The 22,107-nt window shown below is 43.7% G+C and overlaps 2 protein-coding genes across 5 annotated transcripts in view; both read left to right on the top strand.

Annotated features, from left to right (window-relative positions):
• The first annotated feature begins 809 nt into the window (after positions 1-809).
• zgc:123258 (uncharacterized protein LOC641502 homolog) lies at positions 810-10,323 on the top strand. 4 transcript variants are annotated; one of them, XM_064990029.1, is made up of 17 exons: positions 810-1,022; positions 1,499-1,609; positions 1,847-2,029; positions 2,206-2,295; positions 2,497-2,630; positions 2,743-2,885; positions 3,075-3,171; positions 3,641-3,742; positions 4,646-4,727; positions 5,266-5,340; positions 5,452-5,508; positions 6,019-6,066; positions 7,402-7,501; positions 8,336-8,416; positions 8,497-8,657; positions 8,890-8,961; positions 9,768-10,323. In XM_064990029.1, exons 1-16 carry the CDS (start codon positions 969-971, stop codon positions 8,947-8,949), a joined length of 1,578 nt encoding a protein of 525 aa, XP_064846101.1. In that variant the 5' UTR covers positions 810-968; the 3' UTR covers positions 8,950-8,961; positions 9,768-10,323. The 4 variants fall into 4 exon arrangements, with proteins under 4 accessions (XP_064846101.1, XP_064846107.1, XP_064846094.1 ...); XM_064990022.1 differs by having other exon boundaries at positions 811-1,022; positions 8,890-8,923; XM_064990035.1 differs by lacking the exon at positions 8,890-8,961.
• Positions 10,324-12,796: 2,473 nt separating this feature from the next.
• Positions 12,797-22,107, top strand: part of trpm7 (transient receptor potential cation channel, subfamily M, member 7) — an 89,323-nt gene continuing 80,012 nt past the window's right edge. The window contains 1 exon segment of the mRNA XM_064990009.1: positions 12,797-12,998. Within this exon segment, the coding sequence (XP_064846081.1) occupies positions 12,996-12,998 (3 nt within the window). The 5' untranslated portion in view covers positions 12,797-12,995.

The following is a 22,107-nucleotide window of genomic DNA, read 5'->3' as shown; positions in this document are numbered from 1 at the left end:
ATAAAGGAAATGGTGCAATTTGGGAAACATAATCAGTTTAATGACCCATCACTATGATAAGTAGATGTTATTAACACTTACCCCCTTACATGGTCAATATGTGGACAAGGAGATAATCTTGTCGTTTTGACCCGCCTCCTCAAAACCCTTTGGAGAAGGTCAGAGAGTAGGGACCCGGGGCTTTCTCATCCAATGGATGTTGAGGAGTCGAGGAGAGGACGCAAGGAGTATGCATTTAGATTCTACCACTGGCATGACTTTGACATTTGACTCACAAACCAGAGACAGGCTGTGGGTTAAAATGCTCCATTCAAAACAACTGGGATCTCAGGAATCTCTCACTTCTGAAATCAGAACGTTCAAGACAACTGGGAACTCTTGGGGGGGAACAGCTCCGCTTGGGAAAAGTCTTTTGAATGGTCAACCAACTTGGAATTCCATGTCGGACACTAGGCCATCTTTCTGGAGCTCCTTCTTCTGACCTGAAGATCACTGACGTCATGATTTGACAGCGTTTTTTCCCCAGTTGTCTTGAAAGCACAATAATCATAGTCATTGGTTGTAATGGATGCCTTAGTTTCCCTCTACACTCACAAACAGAAGGTGTAACCAGACACATCACAGGTGAACTATCTTGGGTTAGTTATAATTATCTTCGGTACGCTTGAAGACAGTTCCATAAACAACATTTCCCATGATATTGAAACAGAAGAGATATTGACATCTAATGATACGGAAACAATGAAAGCATTGATAAAATGCAGTGCATGTCAGCGTTTGCCAAGATTTGGTCAGCTATCACGAGATCCATCAGCATGAGAAACCGGAAGGGAATGGCTAACTAAAAAACGATGTTGCGAGTACAATACAAGGGACGGTATTGAAACTAGTGGTGTGCCAAATCACAGATTATAGTTTGTTTTTCTTCTTGTGAATACGATTTTTACTCAATTCCGTATGTTACCGACATGGCAAAAACTCCGTGGATTGTTATTTTATCAGTCATTCTCCGGTCATCTCAGGTAAAATAGGCAGTTAGTTGTTATGCTAGCTAAAGCTAGCTTGTTAGCTCACGGTATTTATCATAACAGTACAGAGATAGATCTAGCTAGCTAGCAAGCAAGCCAGCCAGGTCCAACTATGTGATATTTATTTCACAAATAATATCGACAACTGGATAATATCACCTTTACAATTGTCATTTCGAATGTCTATCCTGTTAGGCAAGTTTGCCATGTTCATGTAGCTAGCTAGCCAATCGCCACCAGCTAAGTTTGCCAGCTGAGTTCTTTCATGGCTTGTCTATGGGGAAGTACCCAACTTTCCAGGCAAGCTTCAGAGTGGAACAGATACTGACAGTGTAATGAAAAAGTGCTACACAGCTAACACTGATCAGTTTCTGAACAAACGATATGTTGTTGTTTCTTATACTTTGTTTACTTTGAAATACATGTTGGTTGTATGTATTTCACTGAGTTACTGTTTTTATTCCACACAGGTGATCTGTCAAGAGGCAATCTTGCACATCTCAAATGGAGCCACAGATAAAGAATACTGCCTGGTCTACAACTCCATATGGACCAACCTGTCACTCTCACTTAGCGCTGCTGTAAGTCCAGTACAGCAACATCGCCATTCTGATATTCAGCTGCCCTATGCCCCCATTTGCTCCAGCTTCAACTGTGTTAGAGTTTAGTATCTGTTGGTGAACCCACAGAACTTTGTGATCCTCACCTGACATCCAGCCTGCTGTTAGGTGGCTCTGGGATTCAGCCTTGCTACAGTGACAATACATCATAGCTATTAATATATTGATTGTCTAACTGTACTTGTTGTCCTGTGTTAGCCTGCGTATCCCCTGGTGAACTTGTCGTCCAGGCTACTGTGTAGCTCTGCAGGGGTGAGCCCAGCCATAGTGAGAGGCAAGGCGGTGGTGGTCATGAGAGGGGGGTGTAACTTCAGCCAGAAGGCTGTGATAGCCCAAGACCTGGGGGCTGCCGCTCTGATCGTTGCCAGCACTAAACCTATGGTAATACTTTGATAATGGATCTACAATGTATTTACAATATATCAATAGTGTTACCTCCAATGTGTTTATGATGCAACACTTAATTTATATCTATGGCATAACATGATAGGCCTACATCTTTGTGTGTTCTTTTTAGGACGTGTTTTGTTTTATCTCTCATTTGATTGCTTCTAAAGAGTCCCCCGGGAGCCAATGTGACAGAGTATGAGAAGGTCCAGATTCCGCTGGCTCTGATGAGATACATGGACTTCCTGGACGCACAGAATGTGAGTTCTCTGATACTGTAGGTCCTCTGGTATAGAGGTCACTACAAGATATGGTATAGTGCTTATTCACGCCTTCTAATTGACTTGTCATCTACAGTATTTCTTTCAATCAATAAGAATAGACACGAGACACTAGTGTGTGTGTGTGTGTGTGTGTGTCTCAGGTGTGTTAGTGTCTGATCTCTCTCTGTGTTTCTCCAGGTGTTTGGTGAGGAGATGCAGGTCAGGTTGTATGCCCCGGCGGTGCCTGTGTTTGATGCCAGCATTGTGGTCATGCTTCTCATAGGAGTGGTGACTGTTGCTCTGGGAGGCTACTGGAGCGGAGCCTGTGAGAGGTGAGACTGCACACACACACGTGTGGAAAAGGACAGCCATGCATGCTGTCCACTCTTCAGCCACTCTACACTCTGTGTAACAGTCTGTGTGTTGTGTGTGTCTGTGTGTCAGAGAGAGGCTGAGTGCGTCTCGAGGAGGAGAAGAGAAGAGTGACAGTGGGGACTTGGCTTTGTACTCTCCCCTAAAGGTGGTCATTTTTGTAGGTCTGATGTGTCTGATGCTGGTACTCATGTACTTCTTCTACAAGTACCTGGGTGAGTCTTTCACTCTGGACAAACACTGCTTAATATATTTGTATTACATTTTCATAATGGATTATGTTTATTAACAGTTTTATATGCAAAGCAAACATACCACCCCAGAAGTTGTTAGACACTCAGTGATCGTCTCATAAGGAGTTAGTTCAGGAGTATTTTGACACTTTGTGTGTGTGTGTTTTCCAGTGTATGTGATCATCGCCATATTCTGCTTAGCGTCAGCCACCGCCCTCTTCAGCTGTCTGGACGCCCTGTTGGACCTGGCCAAGTGTAGCCCCATGAGGTAGACACACACCACACACACACAGAGTCACCATTTTCCTGGGGTTTTCACCCCAATTCAAAAAAAAAAATCCCCATAACAACATAGTCTCCCCCCCCAAACAAGGAAAACAAAGTATTGTCTGACAAATGTCACAGCTCATTAAAATCATGGTATTTACAGAGAGTCAAGGTTTTCTATAGTAACAACGTAAAGTATGTGGAACAGGGAAATCATACATCTGTCCTCCCTGTCTGTTTCTCTGTCTGTTCCATAGACATCTGCCTTCCCTGTCTGTTCCTCTGTCATAAACAACTCATAGGTCATAGTTTCATATGGAAGTTCTGAGAATCAAAAAATAAAGAAGTGAATCAGACACATACCAGTCTCCTTGAACATCTCTCTCTCTCACACACACACAGACATGCAGACCTTTCTGTGGTTGCTTGCGGTCTTTCTCTCTTCTCTCATGTGTGTTGTGTTCTTCCAGTGTGACGGTCCTGGGTGGGAGTGTATCTGTGAGGTCGGTGCTGCTGTCTGCTGTGTGTGTCACTGTAGCCGTGGTCTGGGGAGTCTACAGGAACGAGGACAGGTACTGTCAATCTCTTTCACGCACACACGCTGACACACACACTGACACACCCCTTGGGAATTCTGTGGGTGGGACAGGAAGCAGGAAGTGGTGTTTTGGGTGAGGGAGTCTGGAGGACCTGGACGTCATCAGCAGAGTAGAGGTGTGTTGTTGCTGTTTAGTTTAGTTCAGCATCACTCACTGCCTCATTGACTCTGACTACTGTCTCTGAATGTGTCTCAAATGGTTGGTATAGTGCTACTTATGCTGGTCAAAAGTAGTGCACTTATAGGGAGTAGGGTGCAATTTGAGACGCACTTTCTGACAGACAGAAACTCTTAGTCTCTCTAATTTCCAATAACAGAATAACATCATGGTGGGTAATGTTTGTGTGTGTATTCATACAGGCCAATGACTGTCCTTAGACCTTAGCACAGTAGAAGTATTAGTGGACTGGATAATTAAATGTCCCCAGTCTACAACAGCAACACACGGTCCACAGCTAATCTCCTATGAAACTTTTCCATGAGCGAAAGCATGGTGGATAATTATAATGTTCTAGAGAATGTGGTTTCACTTCCCTTTCCACCCCCACACATTATAACTCACTCAGATTATACATTTACTCATTCACTGGATCATTTACATTTACTTGGAAAATGCTCTCATTTTTGCATTTATAAAACTCTAACAAAACTAAACTAACAATGAATTCCTGGGCCATTTCAGGGTAAAGCACAGGAACCATTGTCAATGGTTGTCCTCATGTTTGTGAGGATGATAAGCTTGATAAGCACTTTATAACCTATTTCTTTATTACGTTTATTTAATCAGTTTGGTTATATTTAATAGTTAGTTGACAGGCTGAAGTGTGTTGTTGAAAAAAATGAAGAAAATAAACCTTGTACTCTACTTTATTGCCAGGTGGATCTGGATCCTGCAGGACCTCCTGGGTGTGGCCTTCTGTCTCAACTTCCTGAAGACCATCTCACTGTCCAACTTCAAGGTGAAATCATCACTCTGACCCTCTGATTTCTGATCTTCAGTCACAGAGGGCCACTCTCTGGCTGAGGTTGGACACGTCCATAGAGATAGATCACAACTTGGAAATAAACTGTTTTTACATTGACATACACATTGAGGACTTCCACCGTTTTAAAGTAGTCAACTGGGTGGGATCAGCCAATGAATTATACTTGTGAGCAAACATTCCATAACTGCAGGTGGCAGTAGATCACCAACCTTGACTTTATACCTGTTCAGACAACACACTCCAAGTAGCAGTATGCACCATTTCAGTTTGTTTACCAACTCATAGAAGTAGTAGAAGAAAAAGTACTACTTTAAAATGGAGATGGCCTCAATGGCGCTGCCTATAAACTCACAGACGCCATAACGGGTCAGGTAAAAAGATGTCATCTAACTAAGTCTATGGACACGTCTCTAAACATCTGTTCTCTCTTTCCCTCTCTCTTTCTTCTCTCTCCCCCTCACCTGTCTTCCCCTCAACTGACTTCCATTCCACCCCCTCTCTCCCTCCTCAGATCTGTGTGATCCTGTTGAGTCTGCTGCTGTTGTATGATGTGTTCTTTGTCTTCATCACTCCTCTGTTCATGCCGGTGAGACACTTTCCCCGTTAAATACAGTGTAATGTTATTGTCCTATTTTTTTTATTTTTACTAGAAAGGTTAAATGCATTGTCCCACATTTTAAATGTTTTATATTTACAGAATGGAGAGAGCATCATGGTCCAAGTGGCCCTAGGTCCAGATGCAGCAGGAGAGAAGGTAAGCACTCATCTGTCTGCCTGTCTGTCTGCCTGTCTGCCTGTCTGTCTGCCTGTCTGTCTGCCTGTCTGTCTGCCTGTCTGTCTGCCTGTCTGTCTGCCTGTCTGTCTGTCTGCATGTCTCTCTCTCTGTGTCTGTCAAAACTTGAATCTTCAATCTCTGGATGTTAAGATGGCTTGATTAACAATCAGTAGGGTCAGGGGTTTTCCTTGACTGAGTGTTCCCCGACCCAGTACACACTCCTGCCCCTAACTACAATCAGGCTACGTAGCTGGGATCTCATCTGCTGTGTACCGTTGCAGCATTGTGGTGTAGATTAGATTCCCCTCTGGGTCTGAATGGCTGACTGAATGGCTGCGTTTCAAATGGCACCCTATTCCTTACGTAGTGCATTACTTTTGACCAGAGCGCTATGGGCCCTGATTAAAAGTAGTGCGCTATGTAGGGAATAGAGTGCCATTTAGGATGCAAACTGACTGCGTCTGGTTGGGGTGTTCTGTCTCGACGCAGGGTAACACGGTGGAGGTGCCAGCCGAACCCTCGACACCATATGAGAAAGTAAGACCCCAGTGCTTTACAACTCAGCTTCATATGTACTGTTAATTATCATATCAATTCATCTCTTTACTACTCAGCTTCATATGTACTGTTAATTATCATATCAGTTCATCTCTTTACTACTCAGCTTCATATGTACTGTTAATTATCATATCAGTTCATCTCTTTACTACTCAGTTCATATGTACTGTTAATTATCATATCAGTTCATCTCTTTACTACTCAGCTTCATATGTACTGTTAATTATCATATCAGTTCATCTCTTTACTACTCAGCTTCATATGTACTGTTAATTATCATATCAGTTCATCTCTTTACTACTCAGCTTCATATGTACTGTTAATTATCATATCAGTTCATCTCTTTACTACTCAGCTTCATATGTACTGTTAATTATCATATCAGCATCTCTTTACTACTCAGCTTCATATGTACTGTTAATTATCATATCAGTTCATCTCTTCACTACTCAGCTTCATATGTACTGTTAATTATCATATCAGTTCATCTCTTTACTACTCAGCTTCATAGTTTAGAGCTATATGTTGTTTGTTTTACAAAGACATTGTTTAAAAACAATGAAGTAAAACAGCCATTTATGTTATGCTGGGGTAAGACAGTTCTACTAATAGATAAAATATTTATAAGATGTACTCTTCAAGAATAAATGGGCATTTATATAAATATTGGAGGTTGTTCCTTGCATTGGAAATGTAAACATATGTTTACCATGCCAATAAAGACCCTAAAATTGAAATGGAATTGAATTGAGAGACATACAGTACATACCAACCAACTGTCACATGACTGACTCTTATGTCACAGCTGTGTTAACATCTGATTCGTCATGTGTAGGGCCAAGGGTTTTTTCAGTTTTATCAAGTAATCCTGGCTCTAACAAACTTTACGATACTATTATACAATATTACACAATCTCAAGTCATTGCATTGTAGCTTAAGTGTTTAAATAATGAGAGGGCTTGATCTGAATTTAATTAAACATTGATATATTTGTTGTGTGATTTGGTGATGAACTGATTGCTTTCCTGTGTGTCTCATGTTCATGTCATTAACAAACACTACGGCTTGACAGTTGGCATATTGACATTACATGTATGTCTGTTTTCTGTTTTGTAATGGAAATACTGCAATAGATTCTGTATCAAAACCAATCATAGTGAATCCTCAGTATGTCTCTCTGTGATTTGATTTGAGTTTTGGTTGAGCTTTAGTTAACTGTTAGTCAATTGTTATTTAACAGAGCGTTAGATGGTTTTTAATTTAATCATTAGTTGACCGTTAGTTGCCTGTTGCCTGTGTTGTCTCCCTGGTAGCTCCCGGTAGTGATGCGTGTTCCACGGTTCTCTGCGTGGACACAGAACCTGTGTGGCATGCAGTTCTCCATCCTGGGCTATGGGGACATCATCGTACCAGGTGAGATAAACATGCTTACATCCCAAATGGCATCCTATGCCCTATATAGTGCACTACTTTTGACCACAGCTAGGGTTGCAAAAGGGGGGGTAATATTACTGTAAACATTTTTATTTTATCAGATACCATCTAGTGGGCTTTTTGGGTACTTCAGATTATCTATATACAATAAAATATATACAATGACAAAATAGAATGACAACTATAAAACATTATCCTAAATATAAACCATCAACTTAGTGAATACCATTAGTGTTTATCAGGAGGGTTTCAGCATGAAATATCCTATTTATTTAACGATGCTAATATGTCTTTGTTGTCAATGTTTTGGCGCCAAACTGGTGACAGTTGTAAAGAAAGTCAATAGTTGGAAGAGTTGCAGAGTTAGTTGAAAAAAAAAAATGCCATTGTTGTTGAAATGCTTTTCTCATTATTATAATAATTTTTTTCTTGAAACATATGGTCTATCCACTGGAAACTCATGGACAATATGGACACAGAAAAATGTCCATAGATTACCTGTTAATTACCAAAATGACAGAAGATTCTGGTAACTTTGGTAAATTACCGGTAGCTTTGCAACAATAACCAGAGCCCCTATGGCTCCATGTTTCTAGACAATGATCTAAGGTCAGTATTATGCTTCCCTCTATAATGGTTATAATTAGGATGTGTGGCGTGTAAGCTGATCCTAGATCTGTTCAGAAGGTAATTTCTTCCTGGTGCGATCTAAAGCTTCAGTATCAGCTCCATCTTCACACCCTTCTGTTCTGCCTTCTCAATGGACGATAGCTTCAGACCTTCATATATTCTGTTTGCTGATTTGTCCAACAGGTCTTCTTGTGGCCTATTGCAGCAGGTTTGATGTGTGGGTCAACAGTCCCAAGAAGATCTACCTTTTCTGCTGCTGCATAGGTAACGACATGGACATGATCAATATGTGACTGATCATTATCATCATCGTGTTGATCATCTCCTCTCCACCCCTCCCCCAGCCTATCTGTGTGGTATGGTTTTGACGTTTGCGGTGATGTTGGTGACTAAGATGGGGCAGCCAGCCCTGCTCTACCTGGTTCCATTCACCCTGCTAGGATCTGCACTGTTGGCCTGGAGGAGAGGGGAGATGAGGCAGTTCTGGAACGGGACCACATACGAGGTGAGAGGACAAGACACTATTCCTTAGCTGGTGGGGATTCTATTTATTTGATTACATTTAATTGAATATTTCATAACTTCAAAGGGTTTGGGCCTAATTCAATTTGAATTCACACACCTCAGGAAATGATTTTAAATTTGATTATACATGTTTTTGTTCTCATGTATTTCTAATATGGAGGGTTGTTAAACAATAGTGTGTGATGTAATGATGATGATTTAATCTCCATCAGGTGTTGGACTCCACCAGGGAACCCTTACTGCCAGGTGTGCTTTCACCCCCTGACCTCTAACCCCTGAGGCCAGTAAGGGCTACTCACGCACTCTTCTACTGCATCCTCCCCGCCATCTAGCTACCCTATGTCTCTAGACTAGCATTATGTTTTCTTCTTACACAGCCTTTCAGTCTTTACTTCAAACCTTTAGCAAATCAAAAACATAACACTGGAATGTCAACTCGGGTTATGTGTAATATCATGTTACATACTCAGACCAGCAGTACCCGATGTGATCACTAGATGTCACTAGAGTCCTGGAAATGCCAGTAGCGCCACAGATTTCACTCTAGCTTGGACACACACACACATTTTGGTTAGAAAGTCTGTTTCTATTGTTTTATTTCTTTAGTCTGTTTGTCAATGTCTGCATCCCTTAATTTTTTTCCCAACAGCCGTCCATCTCTCCTAACCAGAGTACAACCATCTCATAACGTTTTTATGAGTTTGAATTTTCCCCGTGCAGCTGTGTTTTATTCAGAGGGGGAGTTGCCACTTGGGAGCTTTGTTTGTTGTTTATGTTTTGTCATGTGCGTGTCATCATGCTTTCTGTAAACCTGTGGTTTGCTTCTGTTCAGAAGGGTGAACATTTCAGAACGTTGCAGTTAGAAATGCAATGCATAGAACAAACACAATAGACTATTATCTATGACAACAAAGATAAATGTCTGTTCTACATGAACGTTCTGTACAGTTTCACCCTCCTGAATAAGCTGTGCAAAGCAGACTGTCTGTTGGCTACTGGACTAAGCTTTATGTTGTATGACATATGTATGTCTTATACTGATAAACTCCTCTCCTCCTCTCTGTTCCCTCTCCTCCACTCCCTCTCCTAGATGGAACACCTGACTCTGGCAGCGGAGGAAGAAAGTGCTGATTCCAGCTGATCTATGAGCCAACTAACAAACCAATCGGAGGGGCTCTTTTCTACTCTTCAAATCAAGCACCTAGTTTATCATCCATGGGATGCAAGGGAAATACTATAGCTAGTCTATCAATCAATAAGGATTTATACTGGGGAGGGGTAAGGGGTTAGGGGTATGGGTTGTACAGTGTGGGTCTCTGTTGATTGGACAGTGCGACAGTTTAATTTGAGAGGCTTACTAGTGGCTAAGAATGCAGTGGCTAACTAGTGGCTATAATATTAAATGATATCTAAACTGTGTTGCCTTGGTAAACGATGCAAGTGATTTATTGAGAAAGCACTTTAACACTCATGTTGGCAGGTATTGGGGGATTTTAAATTTAAAGTTAGACTGTAGGTGAAGATAACAAAAAAAAAAGGCTCTTTCTTGGATAACAGCTGTTCTGTGGTTTTCTGTATAACTTGTTTGTTTTATTGAGAAACACAATCTTTGATTGCTTTTGTTGCCTTAAATTAGTCAAATCTGATTTGAGCTCTGTGTATTCTTATTATGTGTTCTATGGCCTGTACTGTATCTAACACTTCATGTCTTTTTAAAGCTCACAGTTAACTATGACATAACTGATTGAAAAAATTATAGACTCTAACAAAAACTCACTGTATAAGTTGAATCAGCTGTGTTACTGCCTGGCTGGAGCAAAAGCCTGCACCCACACTGGCCCTTTGCAGATATCTTTGTCCACCTGTGAGCTATGTCACTGTGGGGATGGTCAGTGTTACATGGCTTTGTACCTGTACTTGTCACCACCGGTACTTTAGAAAGAGCAAATATTGAGTTAGTGATCTGAGTTTGGAAAGGCACTGACTGACTGCTGAGCCCATGGTACCCATTAATTTGAGTGAGAGTGGGGGGGGCCCTCCTAAGAATTTCGGAGGGGGGGCCTGGGAACGGTCTGCCTGGGAGGGACCTTTAAAAGGCCTGGGAAGAGTGAGGAGGGGGGGGAAAGGAAGCAACGAACCACCCTGGGAAGAGTGAGGGGGCTGAGTCACTGGCTTGCTGGGGGAGGGGGAGGGGTTGATTCAGGCCTGGGAAGAGTGAGGAGGGAGGAAGGTCTCAGGAGGGAGTTGGTGGTTGAGGAATCCCTCCTGGGAAGAGTGAGGCATAGTGGGTGGGGTTATATCCTTCCTGTTTGGGAGTCCGGGGGTGTCCTCGGGTGGGGCCAAGGCCTGGGAGGAGTTTATGTGTCGGGGGTGGGAACTTCTCCTGGAAGGCCTGGGAAGAGGACTACCTGACATGAGGAGGGAGGAAGGCCTGGGAAGAGTGAGGCCATGTTCTGTTATAATCTCTACCCGGCAGGGTGGCCACCCCACATAGCCTGGTTCCTCTCTAGGTTTCTTCCTAGGTTTTGGCTTTTCTAGGGAGTTTTTCCTAGCCACCGTGGGCATTGCTTGCTGTTTGGGGTTTTAGGCTGGGTTTCTGTACAGCACTTTGAGATATCAGCTGATGTACGAAGGGCTATATAAATAAATTTGATTTTGGATTTGATTTTATTGAGAAACACAATCTTTGATTGCTTTTGTTGCCTTAAATTAGTCAAATCTGATTTGAGCTCTGTGTATTCTTATTATGTGTTCTATGGCCTGTACTGTATCTAACACTTCATGTCTTTTAAAGCTCACAGTTAACTATGACATAACTGATTGAAAAAATTATAGACTCTAAAAAAACTCACTATAATCAGAGGCCTGGCCTGCCTGTTGTCATTTATGAACATTTGAACATCTTGGCCATGAAGAGTTAGGAGGGAAGAGGCCTTGAGGAGGGGAGGGGGAAGGCCTGTGAGGAGGGAAGAGGGGGGATGGAAGGCCTGGGAAGAGTGAGGAGGGAGGAAGGCCTGGGAAGAGTGAGGAGGGTGGGTGAGGAAGGCCTGGGAAGAGTTGAGGAGGGAGGGGGAGGCCTGGGAGGAGGGAGGGAAGGCCTGGAAGGCCTGGGAGGAAGGAGGAGGGAGGGGGTGGAAGGCCTGGGAAGAGTGAAGGCCTGGGAGGGGGAGGGTGGGTGAGGCCTGGGAAGAGGGAGGAGGGAGGGGGAAGGCCTGTGAGGAGGGAAGAAGGCCTGGGAAGAGTGAGGGGGGAAGGCCTGGGAAGAGTGAGGAGGGTGGGGGAGGAAGGCCTGGGAAGAAGGAGGGAGGGGGAGGAAGGCCTGTGAGGAGGGAGGGGGTGGAAGGCCTGGGAAGAGTGAGGAGGGTGGGGGAGGAAGGCCTGGGGGGGGGAAGGCCTGGGAAGAGGGAGGGGGTGGAAAGCCTGGGAAGAGTGAGGAGGGTGGGGGAGGAAGGCCTGGGAAGAGGGAGGGGGTGGAAAGCCTGGGAAGAGGAAGGAGGGTGGGTGAGGAGGGTGGGGGAGGAGGGAGGGGAAGGCCTGGGAAGAGTGAGGAGGGTGGGGGAAGAAGGCCTGGGAAGAGGGAGGGGAAGGAAAGCCTGGGAGGAGGGAGGGGGTGGAAGGCCTGGGAAGAGTGAGGAGGGTGGGGGAGGAAGGCCTGGGAAGAGTGAGGAGGGTGGGTGAGGAAGGCCTGTGGAGGGGGAGGGCGAGAATAGCAGGGAGGGAGATGGAGAGATCAAACTTGGACAGTACAGTAAAGAGGGAGAATTAGTTCGGGAGGTGGCTTTTTGTACTGTTGCAAAATTTTATTTTTTTGGGGTTCATCTGTGGAGTTCGTCATGTTTCAGCCTGTTGTAGCTTATTACTGGTGACTTGCCACTTATTGCCTCCGTACCAGTCAGATTGAGAATGAGAAGAATGTAGATCTACCACATTGACCTAGAAACCTGTTTACAGTACACGCTTACGCCTGTTGCAAAATATACTTATCAAAACACTCATCCCATGGCAATAAACTTTAATATCAATTCGGGTATTAATCAATCAAATAATAGATCAATATTCAGGTATATGACCCCCCCCCCTCCCCCCGGTCATGTGACGTGCTCAGTACTCGGGGGCTGACTCAGCTGGCTTCGTCACGCAGCGGCGTCAGTTCAGAGTCGCACAATTATGAAAAGGCAACCTTCCGCTGGAGCTGCAGCTAGGGCAGATTTCACCAGCGACAACTGGACTTTCCTTCCAAGGCTAACAGAAAAGAACACCGCCGATAGATGGATAACGACATCGGAGAAGCTCTTCCTGAGTCTCAACGGTGAAAAGAATGGTACGAGATCCAACCAAAGTGTTCTTCTGCGGGTTTTTTTTATCCAGTAGAATGTTTGAGGTAGAATGTGAGCTTCTAGAATGTCAGTTCGGAGGATCGAGCGAGTCGAGGAAGGAGATATGAGTAGTTGGCAGTTATTTACATGCTACGTGATTGTCAAGATCATGATCAGTTGGTATTGCGTACTTGTGTTTAACTATCTTTCTACAATAACGTTGGTTATGGTTCAGTGGCTAGCCTTTGCCACCGACATCTGGGTAAAACATCTGGGCACATTTTGCATTGGTAGTAAAAAGGCATCGGCCGAACGTTCGCTGAAATGCAAACTGCGGCTGGCTGAGTAGCGATGCCGCTGCTAGGTAGTTGAGCTAGCTAACGTTCGCATTACCATCCATCCACAATGGCGTTAGATGCTAACTAGTGAGCCAGCTCCAGTTAGCTCTGTCCGCCAACGGACTTGAGTACAAAGCGATGTGACTGCAGAGCCATGCCAACTCGTGCGTGCACTCGTGCGATGACTTGACAACGTTAGATTCCAAGAAAAGGGGTGGAGATGACATTGTCCCGGCGAGACAGTACTGGGACCCAAAATTCAAGGCTTGCCTTTATCAGTCTTGACTAGCTAGAAAATTAGCCTACTAGTTTTCATTTTGCGTGAATTATCAGAGATTGTGTCGCTAACTCGTGGTATTGTTGTCTTTGCTATGGCATGTTGTCATTAAACAATAGCTTAACCAGCTACATTTGCTTACGAATTTCTGTCTTTGTGGAACCCCCGAGGGGAATCAGTCTCTGGGCTGTTCCTCATCTAGTTAACCACCACAGACTAGCATAGTTAAGCGATATATAATGGTTTGAAGCTTCTGATCAGCTTGTCATCAGTCCGCTAAAAATCAGTTGAAAACACACCAGACTTTTTAAAGGCATCTCTCTTGAAGAGTTTCAGGCTACATCGGGCCACTGTCAAGTCGCCGCCGGTTCGCGGTTTGGACAGACGCTGCATGTGGCGTCACTAATTGTGCGCGGTGGTCTGGTTGTCATGCTGCTGTGTGTGATGCTTTGTTGTAGTCCGCATGTGTTCACTGTCCAGCGGTTTACCAGGCCAGATGGATGCATGCAGGCTACAGGATATAGAACGGACACCAGCAAATGGTCCCCGATATAATAGAACATAATTTAATACAACAATATAACCACAAGTCCTACTTCCATCTGTTTTAGAATACAGGGGATCATTAGACCACGCATCATTTTTTTTTTGCAAGTGTCAAAGGCCTTTATACAGCTCTGTCCATTCTATACTGAACAAAAATATAAACGTAAAAGTGTTGGTTTCATGAGCTGAAATAGGAGGTCCCAGAAATGTTCCATACACAAAATGCTTATTTCTCTAAAATGTGTTTACATCCCTGTTAGTAAGCATTTCTCCTCTGCCAAGATAATCCATCTACCTGACAGGTGTGGCATATCAAGATGCCAATTAAACAGCATGATCACTACACAGGTGCACCTTGTGCTGGGGACAATAAAAGGCCACTCTAAAATGTGCAGTTTTGTCACACAATACAATGCCACAGATGTTTTAAGTATTGAGGGAGCAAACAATTGGCATGCTGACTGCAGGAATGTTTACCAGAGCTGTTTCCAGAGAATTGAATGTTCATTTCGCTACCATAAACTGCCTCCAATGTTATTTTAGAGAATTTGGCAGTACGTCCAACCAGCCACATAACTGCAGACCACTTGTATGGTGTTGTATGGGCGAGCGGTTTGCTGATGTCAAAATTGTGAACAGAGTGCCCCATGGTGGCGGTGGGGCTAGGGTATGGGCAGGCTTAAGCTACGGACAACGACACAATTGGATTTTATCGATGGCAATTTGAATGCACAGATACTCTGATGAGATCCTGAGGCCCATTGGTGTGCCATTCATCTGCCGCCATCTTGTTTCAGCATGATAATGCACAGCCCCATGTCGAAAGGATCTGTACAGAATTCTTGGAAGTTGAAATTGTCCCAGTTCATCCATGGCCTGCATACTCACCAGGCATGTCACCCGTCGAGCATGTTTGGGATGCTCTGGATTGACGCGTGCGACAGCGTGTTCCAGTTCCCGCCAATATCCAGCAACTTCGCGCAGCCATTGAATAGGAGTGGGACAACATTCCACAGGCCACAATCGACATCCTGATCAACACAATACGAATGAGATGTGTCGTGCTGCATGAGGAAAATAGGGGTCACACCAGATATTGACTGGTTTTCTGATCCATGCCCCTACTTTTTTTTTAAGGTATCTTTGACCTAGAGATGCATATCTGTATTCCCAGTCATGTGACATCCATAGATTAGGGCCTTAAACATGTATGACAATTGACTGATATCTTTATATGAACTGTAACTCAGTAAAATCTTTGTTGCATGTTGCATTTATTTTTGTTGAGTATAATTTCAGTAAGAAGGACTTGATGGCGGTGGCAGTGGGTTGAATACTGGGTGTAGGAAAACCAGTCCTGTCTGAACCTGTAATTTCCTTGATGGAGTGAGTGAGTGTTATCATTTGTGTTCTCTCAAAGTTCTTCCTCCCTCTGCATCATATGCAGGTTGTTGTAATGCTACTCCTTGTTAGTGTAATGGTCACAGAAGGTTCATGAATAATTCATTACAATGACTTATTATGATGCATTGCTATCACTTTTTACAAGACCTTTAGGTGCCTCTTAAATGGAACTATTTTCCCTATAAAGTGTACTACATAGTAGTACACTATATAGGGAATATGGTGCCATTGGGACACAGCCCTAGATTGTGGACACCAACCATGGGTTTTCTGTCAAACTTTCCCAGAAGAGCCTGGTTGTGCAATAAGTTCTGGCCAGGGCAGGTGTTGTGAAACTGCTCCTTGTTTCCCTCAGTCCCTGTCCCCTTTCAGCCTGTCACATGCCTTAGCTTACAGCCACTTAGCACATTGTAGCAGTAGGGTGGTTTACTGTAGCCCTGCTGCAGTCAGACCAGCGCTGCAGAGACATGCTGAGTAAGTGTGACTGTCTCGAAGATCGGCCAACCAGATTTTAAATTTTAAAAAACTCACTGATCTACAAATTATTTTGCATCCTAAATAAATGTTTAAAATGTATGGGACCTGGACTGTAACTTGCATAGGGCAAGCCCCCTGGAATGCACCCCCTGACTGTCAGTTTGCTAGAGGGCTAATCATGGACCAAAGGAGACTACTACTGTATAGGAGTCTGGCCTGTTCTGTACACAGTAAGTAGTGTATAGACTGTTATCACTGCCTTCACTACTTCACGCAGTGACACAGTATAGTAGTGAAGGCGGCAGTGTTCTTGTGAAGTAGCAGTAGCATCACTAGCTATCCTCCTCCTGTTCTACCTTATTCACTCTGAGAGAAGAGTCTCTTATATTACACTACTATGCCTACAAGGGCTCCCTGGGAGTGTGAACTGAAGGCTCGTCACACTGCTGTCCCGTGACTTTTCACATGGCTCCACACTTGGCTTCGTTTCAAGTTTGATTAGTCACATGGACAGGTACAGCGAAATGCTTAACTTGCCAGCCCTACCCAACAGGGCTGTATTCAATGTCAAAATAGTATAATTAATAGGAATAAATAAATAGAATAATGTAAGTTATATACAGGGTCAATGCCAGTACCACATTTACAATGTGCAGGAATAGTGGAGTAGTTAAGGTTGATATGTACATGTAGGCAGGGATCAGGAGGAAGTGACTGGTGACATGATTAATAATAATAGTAAACAATATGGCAGTCGTATAATGATGTGTGTGTGTGTGTGTGTGTGTGTGCTAGAGTGTCAGTGTGTGTGTGATAGGTGAATATACATGTAAATAGGAGTAATAGTGACCAGTAGCAGGATAAATATACAGTACTAGATACACCTACTCATTCAAGGGTTTTTCTTGATTTTTACTATTTTCTACACTGTAGAATAATAGTGAAGACATTACCTGGATTTCTGCATAAATTTGACATTGTCACAACAAACACAGTGCGCTTAAGCTAATAACACACATTATTGTATTTTTCTTGTCTATATTGAATACATAATTTAAACTTTCACATTGTAGGTTGGGAAAAGTATATGAACCCCTAGACTAAGACTTCTCCAAAAGCTAACCTGGAGTCAGGAGTCAGCTAACCTGGAGTCAGGAGTCAGCTAACCTGGAGTCAGGAGTCAGCTAACCTGGAGTCAGCTAACCTGGAGTCAGCTAACCTGGAGTCAGCTAACCTGGAGTCAGGAGTCAGCTAACCTGGAGTCAGGAGTCAGCTAACCTGGAGTCAGGAGTCAGCTAACCTGGAGTCAGGAGTCAGCTAACCTGGAGTCAGGAGTCAGCTAACCTGGAGTCAGGAGTCAGCTAACCTGGAGTCAGCTAACCTGGAGTCAGCTAACCTGGAGTCAGGAGTCAGCTAACCTGGAGTCAGGAGTCAGCTAACATAGAGTCCAATCAATGAGACGAGATTGGAGATGTTGGTTAGAGCTGCCTTGCCCAATAAAGACACTCACTCGCATTGCCTGACGTGAACCATGCCTCGACCAAAAGAGATCTCAGAAGACCTAAGTTTAAGAATGGTTGACTTGCATAAAGCTGGAAAGGGTTGCAAAAGTATCTCAAAAAGCCTTGCTGTTCATCAAAACGGTAAGACAAATTGTCTATAAATGGAGAAAGTTCAGCACTGTTGCTACTCTCCCTAGGAGTGGCCGTCCTGCAAAGATGACTGCAAGAGCACAGCGCAGAATACTAGATGAGGTTAAGAATCCTAGTGTCAGCTAAAGACATGCTAACCTCTCTGACGAGAGGCTGCTTTACTGCCTCAGGGACTGGACACCTTGCTATCATCAACCAACGGAAAAATGAATTCCCAAGTTTATCAAGATGATTTGCAGGAGAATGTAAGGCTTATCTGTCCGCCAATTGAAGCTCAACAGATGTTAGGTGATGCAACAGAATGGCTTGAACAGAAGGAAAATACGCCTTCTGGAGTGGCCCAGTCAGTCCTGACCTCGACCCGATTGAGATGCTGTGGCATGACCTCTAGCAGTTCCACCAGACATCCCAACAATATTGCTGAACTGAAACAGTTTTGTAAAGAGGAATGGTCCAACATTCCTCCTGACCATTGTGCAGGTCTGATCCGCAACTACAGAAAACATTTGGTTGAGGTTATTGCTGCCAAAGGAGGGTCAAGCAGTTATTAAATCCAAGGGTTCACATACTTTTTCTTTCCACTGTAAGTCCTGGCTGGGACCTCGCCCCCTGTAATGCACTGAGCTGTCTGCACAACCCTTGGTAGTGCCTTCCGTCTGCAGTTGCACTACTAGATGGTAATACAAGCAGTCAGAATGCTCTCCATAGTGCAGCTGTAAAGTTCCCAAGGATCTGAGTGGCCATTCCAAATGGTTTCAACCTCCTAAGGGAGAGGAGGTGCTGCCGTGCCTCCTTCACCACCGTGCTGGTGTGAGAGGACCATGTTCAGTCCTCAGTGATGTGGACACAGCGGAACTTGACCCTCTCCACTGTGGCCCCGTGGATGAGGGGTGGGCTCCCGCCCCAGTTTCCTGTAGTCCACCATCAGCTCCTTAGTCCCGCTGACGTTGAGGGAGTTTAACCTGCTTGAGGCAGCCATCTACAGCCAGCTATAGATACTTTAACAACATTATCATATCATGTAGCTACAGTTAATATAAATAACATTATCATGTTGTGTGGTAATGACTTATAACAACATTATTATGCCATGTTGAAGATTGTAGTACTTTTTGCTTTAGCTATGAGATCAATCATAGTGACAGCCTGCATCTTATCTTTTCCAATGTCAAAGTTTATTGACCTTCATTAATGCTGTAAAATGTCAGGCAATGATTGGAGTTGTATTACAACTCTGGGTCATTGAGGGCAGTAGTTTATGGTGTTTTATGAAGAGCAGTGCAGACATTTAAGGACGTGTTTATGGTAGTGTCTACAATAAATGTTGATTTATGAAGGGAGGAGAGGGATAGTTCCCTTAGAGTAGACTCCACTGTGCAACTGTTACGGACCGTACCACTACCTACCCGGTGAAGTGGGTCCGTGCCACTACCTACCCGGTGAAGTGGGTCCGTGCCACTACCTACCCGGTGAAGTGGGTCCGTGCCTCTACCTACCCGGTGAAGTGGGGCCGTGCCTCTACCTACCCGGTGAAGTGGGGCCGTGCCTCTACCTACCCGGTGAAGTGGGGCCGTGCCACTACCTACCCGGTGAAGTGGGGCCGTGCCACTACCTACCCGGTGAAGTGGGGCCGTGCCACTACCTACCCGGTGAAGTGGGGCCGTGCCACTACCTACCCGGTGAAGTGGGGCCGTACTACCTACTGGTGTAGGGTGAAGAGGGACTGGGGAGAGGTCTGTCCTTAACAACACTGTCAACAAGGTAGGTCATACAGGTCCTAGTTTTGTTGTACTTGGACTACTGTCCAGTTATGTGGTCAGATGCCACAAAGAGGGACTTAAGAAAAGTACAACTGGCCCAGAACAGGGCAGTACGGCTGGCCCTTAAATGTACACAGAAAGCTAATGTGTCAATCTCTCCAGGCTCAGGTAACTGAAATGATGTGATTTGAGTAGAGGAAAGATTGACTTCATCACTACTTGTATTTGTGAGAAGAGCTGAGCTGTCTGTTTAAACTACTAGTACACAGATCAGACACCCATGCATACCCCACCAGACATGCCACCAGAGGTCTCTTCAGTCCCCAAGTCCAGAACAGATTATGGGAGGAGCACAGTACTACAAAGAGCCATGACAACATGGAACTCTAATTCCACATCAAGTAACTGATGCAAGCAGTAAAATTCAATAAAATAAAGATAATAATACACGTTATGGAACAGCGGGGACTGTGAAGAGACACACACACCGACACACACACACAATTTCATACTCACGATACACACATGTACACATGGATTTTTGTGTTGTGGGTATGTGGTAGTAGAGTAGTGGCCTGAGGGGGCACACTTAATGTGTTGTGCAATGTATTTTGATGTTTAAATTGTATTATAATGTATATTACTGCCTTCATGTTGCTTGACCCCAGAAAGGGTAGCTGCTGGCTTGGCAGCAGCTAATAGGGATCCTTAGTAAATACAAATACTGGTGTATGTTGAAGTTGCCCCTAGACGCCAGTTTGGGGTCAGTTTTTCATTTTCTGTCCCTTACTAATGGCTAAGGTTGGGATTGCATTGTTGGGAAGGGCCCGTAAGTAAGCATTAGTTACACTATACCTGTTTACAAAGCATTTGACAAATAACATTTGATTTGATTGGAGGGGAAACTAATCCTACATATTCACCAGGGGGAAACTTCACCCCAGCGTGTACCTCTTTAGGTATCCTGTTGTCTCTTGTGACAGGCTAGTTACATGGGCCTACATGTTCCGTATCTCAATTGGGTTGAGGTCGTGTGATTGTGGAAGCTAGATCATCTGATGTAGCGCTCCATCACTCTCCTTCTTGGTCAAATAGCCCTTACACAGTCTGGAGGTGTGTTGGGTCATTGTTGAAAAACACATTATATTCCCACTAAGGGCAAACCAGATGGGATTGTGTATCGCTGCAGAATGCTGTGGTAGCCATGCTGGTTAAACTTCAGGAGTTTGTTCCTGTACAGGAACCAAATCAGCGGAAATTCCAGAGCGCCAACTAATTGTACTCGTTAAAACTCAAACTTTCATTAAAATTCACATGCAGGGTACTCAATTCAAGCCACACTCGTTGTGAATATAGCCAACATGTCAGATTTGTAAAATGCTTTTCGGCGAAAGCATGATAAGCTATTATCCGATAGCATGCAGCCCCCAGAAACACACAAAGGGGACGTAAACAAAGAAATTAGCGTAGCCGGCGCTACCCAAAACGCAGAAATAAAATATAAAACATTCATTACCTTTGACGAGATTCTTTGTTGGCACTCCTATATGTCCCATAAACATCACAATTGGGTCTTTTTTTTTCGATTAAATCGGTCCATATATACCCAAAATGTCCATTTATGAACATTGTGAAATCCATGTAAAAAGGCAACTTTCCCAACGCAACGTAATTTTTAAAAATTTATAAAGTTGCCTATAAACTTTGACAACACTTCAACCTACTTCTGTAATCCAAGTTTAGGTATTAGTAAACGTTAATAAACGATCAAATTGATCAAAACGAAGTCCAGTTGCTCACGGACATTTTTTTCAGTTGCGCACCTGAAGACCAGATGTCCTATTGACTAATCTAACCAAGGAAAAAGGGCCCTGGTAATCACAACACTGGCGACATCGTGTGGAATCTGTAGGAATTACAAGCACAATTCCATCATTTATGACAAGCCTTAGACAATACAAAAACACTGGCGGATGGATTTTTCTTTGTAGATTTTGTGATGAGGTTTTCTTGCGATTTTGACAACAGAACTCGTTCTGTTATAGTCACAGACACCATTGAACCAGTTCTAGAAACGTCAGTGTTTTCTATGCACACATACTAATCATATGTATATATACTATATTCCTGGCATTGAGTAGCAGGATGTTGAAATGTTGCGCGATTTTTAACAGAATTTTGAAAAAAGTAGCACGATCTCTAGTGTGCCTTGAATTCTAGTTCATTAGAGTTATCAGCCATAATCGGTGTCCAAAAATGCCGATTGCAGTCAGCATGCCAATTGCACACTCCCTCAAACCTTGAGACATTTGTGGCATTGTGTTGTGTGACAAAACTGCACATTTTAGAGTGGCCTTTTTATGTCCCCAGCACAAGGTGAACCTGTGTAATGATCATGCTGTTTCATCAGCTTCTTGATATGTGTCACCTGTCATGTCACCTGTCATGTCGATGGATTATCTTGGTAAAGGAGAGAAATGCTCACGAACAGGGATGTAAATGGATGTGTGCAAAATATGAGAGCAATATGCCTCTAGGATCTTTTATTTCAGCTCATGAAACATGGGACCAACACTTTACATGTTTCATTTTATATTTTTGTTCAGTGTTGTTTCTCCCCTCTGTTATCTCCTTATCTGTCCTTTGTGATGTGTCCACCT

This window comes from Oncorhynchus masou, chromosome 2 (assembly GCF_036934945.1).
Source record: "Oncorhynchus masou masou isolate Uvic2021 chromosome 2, UVic_Omas_1.1, whole genome shotgun sequence".
NCBI lineage: Eukaryota > Metazoa > Chordata > Actinopteri > Salmoniformes > Salmonidae > Oncorhynchus > Oncorhynchus masou.
This window is presented reverse-complemented; position numbering and strand designations above follow the sequence as displayed.

Bases quoted from the DNA above. Each gene is read 5' to 3' on its own strand.
- zgc:123258 (XM_064990022.1), top strand. From the start codon at position 969: ATGGCAAAAACTCCGTGGATTGTTATTTTATCAGTCATTCTCCGGTCA. The intron at 1,610-1,846 runs GTAAGTCCAGTA...GTCCTGTGTTAG, and splicing joins CACTCTCACTTAGCGCTGCT to CCTGCGTATCCCCTGGTGAA. The intron at 3,743-4,645 runs GTACTGTCAATC...CTTTATTGCCAG, and splicing joins GTCTACAGGAACGAGGACAG to GTGGATCTGGATCCTGCAGG.